Here is a 13318-nt window from a genome sequence, read left to right as displayed (position 1 = left end):
TGCCTTAATGATTGCCAATACTAGAGGCAACAACCTATTCAAACAAGTTTTCATGGCACAGTGTTAGTGTTCCCTAGCTCTGTGCCACAGTTCTCGGGTTCAAGACACTAGGTTATGGTGGGCCTGGAAGTGTGTTATAACACATCAGGACAGACTGGAAAACAAAAGCAATGCCATAAGCTACTGGTAATGAGATAAAAAGTAGATTTACAAAGAGGCAAATAATTAATCAGGTAGCCTATACAAAATTCTTAATTATGGATCAGTTTTGGTGTTTGTTTTGCTGTTACAGCACTTCCCCCATTTTATATGAAACAAACATTATTCTTTTTTTCCCACTTAGAACCCCATAGGTTGCTCATTCAAAAGTGCTCTCTATTGGATGTTGTGATTTTAGAGGCTTATAGCTTTACTAAACTTTAGGGCTATTCAGTGCTACTTCCGATTATAAGTTCCATCATTCGCTAATCGGGTAATACAGACTAATGGAACATTGATCCTTATTTCAAGAGTTGGAGTATAAAAAGAGAATTCTTACTACAACTGTACAAGGTGTTGGTGAGACCACATCTGGAATACTGAGACCAGTCTTGTCCCCTTATTTAAGGAGAAATGTAACTTCATTGAATCAGTTCAGAAAAGATTAATTGGGATGATCCCTGGTACGGAGGGATTGTCTAATTAGCAAAGGCTAAACAGGTTGGGAGTCTATTAGCTGATATTTAGAAGAATGAGAGGTGATCTCATTGAAACATATAGGATTCTTAAGGAGCTTGACAGACTAAGTGCTAAGAGAACATTTCCTCTTCTTGAGTGTATCTTGGACAAGACAGCGTAGTCTCAGAATAAACGGGCTACAATTTAAGACTGAAATGAGAAGGACTTCCTTCTCTGAGGGCTGTGTGTCTTTGAAACTCCTTGCCACAGAGAGCTCTGGGACACAGTCCCAGAGGCTGAGATGGAATTCTTGATCAGTTGGGGATTCAAGGATTAAGGGGAAAGGGCAGGAAAGCGGTCATTAACAATGCCAGATTAATCATGATTCTATGGGCCAAATGGCCTACTCCTGTTCCTATTTCTTATGGCATTAATAAATAGTCAAGTTTTCTTTTTATTGCTACAAGAATTTTTATCCAATTCATCACATCCAAACATCAGCAAAATGTCAAGCCACAACAATTTCAATTTCTAAGATATAGGGTTCAATATAGGGATATTGAAAAAGCTCTGACCAAATCTATAAGGAAGCAAGAAAAATTCTTGATAAACACTATGTGTGCCATGCAGGTAAATGCTTACTTTCTGAAATCCCTTTCCCATATTACAATTCACAAAGTTTCCATTAATGTAACTTTCTGAAAGCAACACTGCAAACAAATGCCTGCATGAACAAGGATAATGTCACCCTAATTTAATGACTAAGAACAGTAGACCATATGTCCCTTAACATCATGCTATACCATTCAATGCAGTTACAAGCTGATCTGCCTCAGCTTCACTCTCTCCCCATTTGATAACCAACAGTACTTATTTCTACTGTCTTGGTGCCAGAGTTTAATTGAAGTCTTCACTGTAATCTGGTGCTATTTGAGTAGCAGGAGGATCCATTGCGTGACTGTTGCAATCTAACAGGCTTGAGATGGCTTGCAACTCAGTGCAGGAGGGTCCTGCATTGCACTTGATATGGCCTACGTATCTTTTATGGCTGCATAAGCACTCCAGCCCTGCCTCTTTTGTATTATGTGCTGGCATAGGAAGTACTTGGCAAGCAGAATAAACACTGCCTCTGTATGGCTACTATCTGTTATGAAGCAGAATTAAGATTCCAGTGATGTCCTTGAAGCCTTTAGCAATGTTTTCCTGCAACTGTTTACTAAACCTGCTGAAACAGAATTCAACCCTTGTCAATCTGATAAATTATATCTTTCCTGACTGCAGTCCAAATGTTCATTTGCTGAAGGTGGTTGGTATAAAGAAGGTCAGTGTAAATGACATACGTGATTTCTGTATTTTTAGATCATGCATTTGACTTATTTCACTCTACTGCCTTGGTACGATTAGATTTTTGAAATAAAGTAGCCATACAAAAGGGAAATAGGTCAGACTATTATTCCAGTGGACTAGAGCTTATCTCTGAAAGCCAATGTCTGTGTTAGCTTGGTTACATCAGTTTTACCTTCTGAGCTACACTGATAAGACTGACAGGAAATATTGGCATTAAATAACTGACCATCAAGACTAATGCAGAAACCATGATTTACAACAATCCAAAAATGTCAGCCCATTGAGAAAATGGACTCCATGTAACAGGCAAATAAAGCAATTACAACTTTAGGCAAGTAGTCTTTCCAGTTAAGATATTGTTTAACAAAAAAACCAAAAAAAAAAATACAGGCAACAAAAGCTGTGAACCAACAAAATGATTTGGAACAAATCAAGCTGAAATGGAACACTGAAAAATGACTTCAACGCCTGGAAATAAAAGTTTCTTGAGTTTAGCCAATTGTCACTTATTGAAGGCAAAAAACATGTGCAGAGTTCAAATGCAGAGTACCATAAAGGAAGAATTATGGTAGGAGAGGGGTTGCAATGTCATTGGCTAAATGTCTTTTTAATCAATTGTAACCTGAGTCATCATGGTGATCAAGTTTCATTTAAAAGGAGACTCAAGGACAGATTACATTATCAACCCTATAATCTTTGAACCATTCTCTAAACATACATCCCACATATACACACACACACACATTGTCAGAGATCTTAGTCATAGTTAGTCACAATGCATTTAACATTTCTTTTGGAAGGACAAAGACTTACATTATAACTTTAATAATTTAAAGTATGTTCGCTTTCTGTTATTCAATTTTCTTCAGTTCACTGACTTCTACATTATCCTTCTCCAATGATTAATGATAACACTGATGTGTTGCTTGGAACATCTTACATGCACAATAAATATGCTCCAAACCAGATGTTTGAAATCTACTGAAAGTTTAAAGCAACATTTCCCAACCCAAAAAAACCCACTTCTATTTACTGAAAACATATCCTACTGCAAAGAAAGTCAAAGTGTGGTTATTTTTATTCTATGTTCGAACAAATACAGTTTGTAGAAATTTATCACAGAGATCAAAAGGGTGTATAGGTTTTAAAGCATGGTACCGAAAAGATTATAATACCAAGATTATAAGGCAATTTCCATAGGCATAGAATTATTCTTGATAGAAATTTTGATTTTGTTCTGTAAAATATATAAGGGGAACTCAAAAGATTTTTACATACATGTATCCAAGTAAAAGTATATTGATACGTGTCAATTAAAGTTATGTGCTTACAGGTAGGAATTTCAGATTTGACAGTTGACATCAATTTTTATTTTTGCTATGAAAGCAAGCATACCCCTTTTAAAAAATATGTACTTATTACAACCGACTAAAATAAATATACAAGTTATTCTTACATGACTATACTTGAGTCACTGAGTTGTTAGGAAAAAAGTGTTCCCGCTCCCTGCATGTGCCAGACACACAAACTACATCCAAGTCCTTGCTCGATGCAAGTCTTGAGCTATCTTTGACAGGAATTGTGCTGATTTTGCCCTCATGCTCTCTTCTGTGACGAAATGCTTGACCTCTATTCAGCACATTCCCTCATACATCTCACACCATCAGGCAGTATGTAAAACTGTTAATTGATTCAGGATAAACTATGTTGTGCACACTGAGATTTTAGGAGAAAACCATGTGTATGCTCAAGATGACTCAGTTTCACATTGCTTCTGGAGATTGTTTTTAACTGAACAGTTCATTTTGAACAGTTCTTCATCACAAACAAATTGTTCCTAGAATAATATGACCGAATGAAAAGCAATGCAAGTGCAAATCAAGAAACATAACATATTAACATTGTGGTGCAAAAATATTCTGTTTAGTGGCTAAGGAACCAAGCTGCAATGGAATACAATTATAACATGATTAGAAACAGAACAATGTAAGTTTGATTAGCAGCTCAAAAATCATCTTCAGTCTTTAAATACAAAATCCAAGGCTTCCATTTCAAATTCACAATCACAAAGCAAGAGTTTTACAAGTACTCAGTGGAATTACACTGTAGTTCCAAACTTATTTTAAATAAATTTGATAACTATAGTGAAAATGTAATAAACTTCCGAAGTCCCATTTTTGACACTGATATTTCAATTCTATCCATTTATAAGTTTAGCAATGATGCCCAGTCAGAGCATTGCACAGAGAATTCCAATGCAGCCTTATGAAGAGTTCTTTGAGCTCTTCCAGAGATTACAGATATAATAACATTTCAGAATACTGCTATTTTCCCCATAAATTAAAATTCTTCAGCGTACTCCTTTTTAAATACAATTCATTTTTTAATGTTTCATGTCAGAGAATTTATTAAAAGAACAGAATACATTTACAATAATTATCCCACCAGTGCCAAATTTGTTACTTCTCTCGAAATTGTTTTGCATTCTGGACACTTCATTCCATTATGAATTACATTTCCTTTAATCCTGCATAGCTTCTTAACAAAAGATTCAAAGATAAAAAGTTAATGGTTTACAGATAGAAATGTAACTTACCACATTAACACATGACAGTATTACTAGGTCAGTGCAAGTTTATCTGGAAACCATTTTAAATTTCGAACTAAATAGCAATTGAAATTTTGTAAATTAGCTTGATTGTGAATGAGTTTCAAAGGAATATCAGCTTTAGAATTCTATAGCACTTGCACATTTTTTGACTTTTTAAAAAGTGAAAAATACATTTTAAAAAAGTCAAGACTGAAATTTCATTTTTACAAAGGAAACAATGCCAGGAAAGAGTAAAGATCCTCCTGAAGTACATGTTTGAATTTCTCAACCCTCAAAAAGGGTGGTGAATCATGATCAACTCTTGAAAACATACAGAAGATAAATCATTTATGTTAGTGTCACCGAAAATCCAAATTTCAGTTATGATGCTGCCACCATCTCTTGTTTCGGTGTGTTTTTAACTGGCTCTTTTCCTGCTAAAGAAAAAAAAAGAAAAGTTAATTCCCCAACTGAATTTTCTTGAAAGAAATAACTTTTAAAATCTACATGAGATACAAACTAAACTGTACCTGAATGTTGGAATCCAGTGTCAGCATCAACTGCTCCTAGTTCAGAACTATGGAATGCCTCCCTCCACTGTGTCCCAATTTGCCATGTTTCAAACCCACAGACATCTTTTAACTGCATTAGTGTATCATTTCCTATACTCAACACGCCAATTCTGTTAATTAACTCCCAGCATTCAAAATATTGCTTGGAAGAGCATCACTTGCAGCTTGTTGCGCCACCACTTATTTGTAAAGTGGAATCTAACTGGAGAAAGCTTTCAAACATTCAATGAAGTCTACTTATTTGGTAACAGATGTCCAAAAAACAAGACTCGATTAGTACTTGTTTAAAAATAAAGAATAAATTTAAACACACAGCCTTGAACACAATCTAAAGTCATGTGTTCCATCTTAAAATAATTTGAATTTAACCAAGAGACAAAACTTGTCTAGATCTAATTTTTTTTATATTAGATTAGGTTCACTACAGTATGGAAATAGGCCCTTTGGCCCAACAAATCCACATCAACCCTACGAAGAGTAAGACACCCTATATTTGCTCCTTGGATGTTGCCTGAATTGCTGTGTTCTTCCAGCACCACTAATCCAGAACTATATTTACCCCTGACTAATGCACCTAACACTATGGGCAATTTAGCATGGCCAATTCACCTGAACAGCACACCTTTGGATTGTGGAAGGAAACTGGAGCAACCAGAGGAAACCCACGTGGACATGAGGAGAATGTGCAAACTCCACACAGACAGTCGCCTGAGGCAGGAATCGAATCCAGGTCCCCGGCGCTGTGAGGCAGCAGTGCTAACCACTGAGCTACCATGCTGCCCCAAACAAAACCCTCTTGGCGTTGTTTAGCATCTAATCTCTTAGATATATGCAGAACCTTTAACATCTCAAGCGAACCAGATTTTTTTTCTCTTATTTTCCCGTCAAATATCTGTCATTTCAAACCATTTTGGGCCTTTATTGACAGACACAGTAGATGGAAATATTCCATTTATTAACATTTTGCAGACTGTTACTTAAGTGGCTTATAAAAATATTCTTTGCTTCTTTTAAATCCAATCAAAAATGAGTAAACAGTAATAGGTCTCACACAAATTGTGGATAGGAGACAGATGGGCTTCAACTCCCAAATCTACAATAAAAGATTTACGTAAACATCATCCTTGAAAACTCAAATCCAAACCACTTACTAAAGTCACTTACTAGAATCAAAGAATCCCTACAGTGTGGAAGTGGGCCATCAAGCCCACCCTGACCCTCTGAAGACCATCCCACCCAGACCTACACCTCCGATGCTATTCCAGCATTTCCAATGGCTATATGCCACCTGGCTTACACATCCCTGGATACTATGGGAAATTTAGCATGGCCAATGCACCTAACTTACACATCCCTTTGGATGTGGGAGGACACTGAGCACCCACACAGACAGTTAGGCAAGGATGAAATTGAACACAAGTCACTGGTGCTATAAGGCAGCAATGCTAACCACTGAGCCATCATGCCTTCCCTTGATTCAAACAGTGGGACAATTTACACTGGCATCAAGAAAGTACAGCTATCCAACAAAAGGTCACAGCTCACCCAAAAGTGATAGACTTTGTCAATATGGACTTTACTAAAGCTTCTAACAAGGTTCTGCATGGTAGACTAATTCATAAAGTTAGATCACATGGGATTCAAGGAAAGCTTGCCAACTGGATACAAAATTGGCTTGATGGTAGGAGCTAGAGGCTGGTGGTGGAGGGGTTCTACTAAGACTGGAGGCCTGTGACCAGCAATGTTCTGCAGGGATCAGTGCTGGGCCCACTTTTGTTTGTCATTTACATAAAAGATTTGGATGAGAATTTAGCAGACATGGTTTGTAAGTTTGCAGATGACACCAAAATTGTTGGTATTGGTAACCTTCTTCACTGTTGACAAACATCCCAAAGGGGTCTTGATCAATTGGGCCAGTGAGGAATGGCATATAAGGTTTAATTTGGATAAATGAAAGGCATTGCATTTTGGTAAAACAAACAAGGTTGGGACTTATACAGTTAATGGTATAATTGGTGGTATTGGTAACCTTCTTCACTGTTGACAAAGATCCCAAAGGGGTCTTGATCAATTGGGCCAGTGAGGAATGGCATATAAGGTTTAATTTGGATAAATGAAAGGCATTGCATTTTGGTAAAACAAACAAGGTTGGGACTTATACAGTTAATGGTATGTCCAATGATGGGCGGTGTTGTTGAACAGAGAGACCTAGGGGTTCAGGTACATAGTTCTTTGAAAGCTGCATCAGAGGTAGGTGATGAAGAAGGCGTTTAGCATGCTTGCCATCGCTGCTCAGACCACTGAGTATAGCAGTTGGAACATCATGTTCAGGTTGTACAGGACATTGGTGAGCCCACGTTTGGAGCATGTGTACAGCTCTGGTTGCCCTGCTATGGAAAGGATATTACTGAAAGGCTTAAATTGTAAGGATGGGCTGGGACGCTTTTCACCAGAGTGTAGGACATTGAGGAGTGACATGAGAGAGGTTTTTAAAATCAGAAGGGGCATAAATAAGATGAACAGCAAAGGTCTTTTCCCAAGGGTGGGGAATTCAAAACTAGGAGGTGTATTTTTAAGGTGAGAAGAGAAAGATTTAAAAGGGACCAGAGAGGCAACCTGTTCATTACAAGGATGTTGCAAGGGTTGGAGGATGTGAGCTATAGGGAGAGGCTGAACAGACTGGGGCTGTTTTCCCTGGAGCGTCGGAGGCTGAGGGGTGACCTTATAGAGGTTTACTAAATTATGAGGTGCATGGATATGGTAAATAGGCAAAGTCTTTTCCCTAGGGTTGGGGAGACCAGAACTAGAGGGCACAGGTTTAGGGTGAGAGGGGAAAGATATAAAAAAGACCTAAGGGGCAACATTTTCACTGAGAGGGTGGTACGTGTATGGAATGAGCTGCCAGAGGATGTGGTGGAGGCTGGTACAATTGCAACATTTAAGAGGCATTTGGATGGGTATATGAATAGGAAGGGTTTGGAGGGATATGAGCTGAGTGTTGGCAGATGGGACCACATTGGGATGGGATATTTGGTCGGTGTGGACGGGTTGGACCAAAGGGTCTGTTTCCATGCTGTACATCTCTATGACTCTATATATGGAATGAACTGTCAGAGGAAATGGGAGATGCAGGTACAGTAACAACATTTAAAATACATTTGGATAGGTTCATGAAGAGGAAAAGTTTAGAGGGATATGGGTCACATGGGATTAATTTAGTTTCAGCAATGTTGTTGGCATGGACAAGTTGACCGAAGGGTCTGTTTCCATACTGTATAACTCTGTGGTCCTGTGGAACTCCTTCCCTAATAGCATTGTGGGTGAACGGCTATCAATAATTCATGAAGCAGACCACCACCTTCTCATGGGCAACATCCCATGAATGAATGTTTACAAATTACAGTGAATGACACCTCAGCTAATATTGGGCCATTATTTGGTACGGCAAGGTAATTGACTTGGTCGTCATGTTTTTTTCTTTCATGGGATGTGGGCTTCAGCAGCTCAGCTCGTATTTACTGTCGACCCCTACATACCCTTGAGAAAGTGGTGGTGAGTTACTTCTTGAACTACTACAGTTAATTTAATGTGAGCAAATCCACAATCGAATAGAAAATGCTATTAGAAAAAGTGTCCCACCAACTGGGACTCAGTGACAATGAAGGAGCAGAGATATTTTTCCAAGTTAGAATGCAGAGTGGCTTGGAATGGAACTTGCAGACAGTGCTATGCCATGTATCCATTGCCCTTATTCAGCTGAATGTTAGTGGTCATAACTTTGTAATGTGCTGTCTAAGGAGCCTTGGATAATTTCAGCAGTGCATATTCTCAAAGATACACACTGCTGCTACGATTCATCACGGGTAGGACTGGATATTTGCTGCTTCCTGCAGCCCTCCTGGACTTTTACTGAACCAGGGTTGATCTCCTGGCTTGATTATAATGACACAGTTGAGACATGCTGACCCAGGAGGTTGCAAATTGTGTTGTAGCGTGATTCTGCTACTGCTGCTGATGACCCACAGCACGTCACGGATGCTCAATGATGAGTTGCTAGGTCTATTCAATGTCTGTTCCATTTAGCATGGTTATAGTACCACATAGCACAATGCAGGCTTTGCTTAATGTGGAGAGAGGACATTATCTCCACTAGTGCTTCCCAGTACACTAGTTGGGCGAATGGATTACTAGCCCAATGACAATAATAGTGCTTCAATCGCCTCCCCATAACTTAAAATTATTGGAATGGCAATCCACTGAAAGAGAATTTATTATGTTACAATTAGACAAGTCTAGGACCTGAAAGAACACAGCAAATGTCTCTTCACAATTCTCCAATCCGGTTGACTAATGGGTCAAGAAGAGAGAAGCAAATGTAAATTAAATGAATGAATCCAATGTTGAATCAGACACAGTAAGAGAATAAAAGACATAGTAATTCAAAGAAAGAGGAAACTAGAACTTTCAACAATTTGAATCTGAAGAAATGAGATTTCACACTTGTAAAAGTTCATTTTCTGTGCCACAGAGAACGATTAGCCATAATTAAGAATTATCCTAGTGGTAAAGATCACTTGACTGGAATGGACTGGATTTGATTCTGAGCTTAAGGTTTTAATCTGCTGTGTTTATGACTCAATGCATTTGAATACCACAGCAGGGCAACTCAGGAACACGAACAATTGTGCTTAATCATACACATCTGCCCCTCACTGGAGGTTGCTGTACCATTTATGCCTTAATAATGGAGCATCATTAGCCATACTATTCTGACAAATTATAAATCCCTAGAATTTTGATACAATGTTAAGTCAAATAAATAATTGAAAGAATAAAAGATATTGCCCCCACATATAATCAAACACTATATACGAACCATTATAAAGCTACACCTTCACTTTGCCTCTATCAAAATACACGCCAAAATCTAATCAGAATAAAAATCCCGACGGTCCTTTCTGGAGCTCATACCAATGACAGAGTTTCAACCACTAACCATGCACATCAGAAATTTGCAGGTATACACGATATACCATTTGCTGTTCATTAACTTTTTAAATACGGTAAGTGAAAATTACATCATTCAAGAAAACTACATAGAATAAATATAGTATCTAAAATCAAGTAAACAAGTTCTTTAAATTTAAAGAATTTCCACAAAACTGAATTCAGCTTGTAAATGATAAATCTCATGCATACCTTTTTCTTTTGCAGATATATTTGGCAGTGGCTCTGCAGGAACTTCTGGTAGTTCAACGTCTTCCTGAAAGATTAAAATAAATCATTTTAATAGTAACTGATTCCTAAGACGACATCAGACATTTGTATTTCCGGCAAAAGATTTAAGAAGAATATGTACCCAGGCTGTAAAATATAAATTCACAATTGAAGGGAGAACATGTATAACTGTGGTCAGCAGCAAAGAAACAGCATGTGTGACTCTCTTCATTTTCCATGACCATAGATTTCTTGCAACTTGCTGTCACTGGGCATTTAGTCTACCAAGGCCCTCTCTGGTCAAGTAACAGGTGGCATGGTGGCTCAGTGGTTAGCACTGCTGTCTCACAGCACCAGGGACCCGGGTTCGAATCCACCCTCTGGCGACTGTCTGTGTGGAGTTTGCACATTCTCCCCATATCTGCGTGGGTTTCCTTTGGTTTCCTCCCACAACCACAAAGATGTGCAGGTTAGGTGAATTAGCCGTGCTAAATTGCCCATAGTGTTCGGTGCATTAGTCAGGGGTGAAGTAGGGGAATGGGTCTGGGTGGGTTACTCTTCAGAGGGTCGTTGAGCCAAATAGCCTGTTTTCACACTGTAGGGGATCTATCTAATCTAAACATAAGCTGAATTTTTATACTTCATTGGTCTAGGAATTTCAATATTTCCAGCCAACTTGCCAATTCCCCACCCAATATAGGGTTTGACTTAGCTGTAGCTTCAAATTCTAATCGTGAGAATTAGACAGCCTCTTCCTTGACTTGTTACACCCCTAAGCTTACACCCTCTCAGATTCACATAACACCTTCAAGATTTTAATCAAGCACTTCTGGTCTGGAACTTCTAAATTTATCTCCTTACTCTGAGGTAAACTGTTTTTACTACTTCTGAACTATCTTCTTTCTTTCTCAGAAACTGTATTGCACATCTAGCCTTAGCTAAGAGCCCTGCAAAACTGCTTAAACTGGAACTAAAGAAAACTATTTCTCAATGTTGTGGTGTTTCCCCAAGTGCAAAGAAGTTCCTGAATCTTGTGTAAGCTAATACATCACACTGTTTACTTGTTTCACTCAAACTCTTCCAATGTAGACCAATTTCCAAAAGGCTCCAAAATCACACACTGTTTTTAAATAAAGACATAATAGCCTCAACAATACTTATAAATTAATAATTCAACACTTTTAGACACACAGATAATCATTATGCCACTAGTTCACATTAAAAAGTCCAAACTCTAAATAAATTTTTACAATATGTGTCTCAGAACTTACATCACTCTTTGCAGCACAACTTGTGGAGAGTTCCAGCAAGGTAGAGTAAGTAACAAGGTCCAGATTTCTGTATTTAGCTACATGTGGGGTGTCTTTCGATGTTGCTGCCCAATAATGATTAGAAGTCCAGAGAACCTTAATTATCATAGAATCCTTACAGCTTGGAAGCAGGCCATTCAGCCCATCGAGTCCAGACCAACCCTCCAAAAAGCATCCCATCTAGGCCCATCCTTCCTCCCTATCCCTGTAACCCTGCATTTTCTTATGGCTAATCCACCTAACCTGCACATCTTTAACTGTGGGAGGAAACCAGGACACCCAGAGGAAACCCATGCAGACACGGGGACAATGGGCAAACTCCACTCAGATGATCACCCAAGGGTTGCATCAAACCCGGATCCCTGGGGCTGTGAGGCAGCAGCACTAACCACTGAGCCACCATGCTGCCAATTATTTTTAGCTCAAAGTCCATGCAAATGTTTTCATAAGGTTAAACTGAAATTCTTATTGAAAATGAAATTGACTATTAAAAATGAAGATTTTACCAAGATTATTCAAAATTAACAAGCTTTTGTTTACCCAAATGGTTGGAGAAGCAGATTAGTCAGGGTTAAGAATCCATTCTATAGTTTTAGACAACAAAGTGTGCATGATTGTGACACACTTTAGGAATGGCTCTCATAAGACAGAAGTTCAGTTTATGATTGGATGATGATAGTAACAAGGTGGGAGAGGTGGTTGCATTCAGACGATGGCAAACATTAGGTGATCTTAATTGTTCAGTAACTAGACGAACACATATCCTCACCTGAGTTATAGCATCTAGTTCAGCCAGAATGGCATCTTCATCTTCTTGAGATATTCCTCCAGCTAGAATGTCATCAATTTGCTGAAATAACAAAAAGCCATTGTTTTAAGAACACATTTGCCAACCTTTCATTATTTTGTTTTGATCCTTCAGTCATAAGACATTAGTAGAATTCAAACTGTGTATCATATTGCTCACCCTCTGGTATTCAACAGCTTCTTGAGTCTCATCCATTATTCTTTCTACTTCTTCAATAGACATAATCTAAAAGAAAAAAAAGGTTTCTTCAATACTACCAATACTATTTTAAGAACTTGAACATTATAACTCATGTATATTAACAGGAAAATAACTTTGCCTGAACTGAGCTGAAGAATTTTATAATGATAAATCAATCAATCTGAAACAAAATAGCTTTTCTCATTAGCAATCTACCCAAGTGTTGAAAAAACCCATCTGGTTCACTAATGTTATCGTTTTCCAGTTTGGCTTACTTATGACTCCAAATCCACAGCAGTATGGTTGACTCTGAATTGCTATTCTAAGCGTAGCATAGTCGAATCAAATTGCCACAGATAAAGCTGTTCATGTATCTGTGGATCTCCCTCCAATGCATGGGTAGTATCAGTTTAAGAAAGCAGTCAGGGATAGTTAATGAATGCTAGCCTTGCTAGTGATCTACACATCCCAAGAATAAACCAAAGATAGTGCAAGAGAGTTCCACAATGCAGACGTTATCACTACTTTTCACAGATATACCTCATGCATTTTCTGAAGACAGCTGTTTCCAATCTTAAGTCCTTCCAAAACTTTCATTTCTATTTGAGTAAATTCAATGTCTTGAACCTTTAAAATC

General features: G+C 38.2%; 1 protein-coding gene across 2 annotated transcripts in view; it reads right to left on the bottom strand.

Annotated features, from left to right (window-relative positions):
- Positions 1-3064: 3064 nt before the first annotated feature.
- Positions 3065-13318, bottom strand: part of chmp6b (charged multivesicular body protein 6b) — a 38776-nt gene continuing 28522 nt past the window's right edge. Inside the window, exons 4-8 of one of the 2 annotated variants that reach the window (XM_072558761.1) lie at positions 13222-13308; positions 12661-12726; positions 12463-12543; positions 10366-10429; positions 3065-5028 (exon numbers count right to left, since the gene is read on the bottom strand). In XM_072558761.1, coding sequence (XP_072414862.1) covers positions 4976-5028; positions 10366-10429; positions 12463-12543; positions 12661-12726; positions 13222-13308 — 351 coding nt within the window. In that variant the 3' untranslated portion in view covers positions 3065-4975. Of the gene's footprint in view, positions 5032-10365; positions 10430-12462; positions 12544-12660; positions 12727-13221; positions 13309-13318 lie in introns of both variants that reach the window. The other variant, XM_072558760.1, reaches the window with a different exon arrangement.

Source organism: Chiloscyllium punctatum, chromosome 39 (genome assembly GCF_047496795.1).
Source record: "Chiloscyllium punctatum isolate Juve2018m chromosome 39, sChiPun1.3, whole genome shotgun sequence".
NCBI classification, from domain to species: Eukaryota; Metazoa; Chordata; class Chondrichthyes; order Orectolobiformes; family Hemiscylliidae; genus Chiloscyllium; species Chiloscyllium punctatum.
The sequence above is the reverse complement of the archived record's forward strand: the minus strand, read 5'-3'. Positions and strand labels throughout refer to the sequence as shown.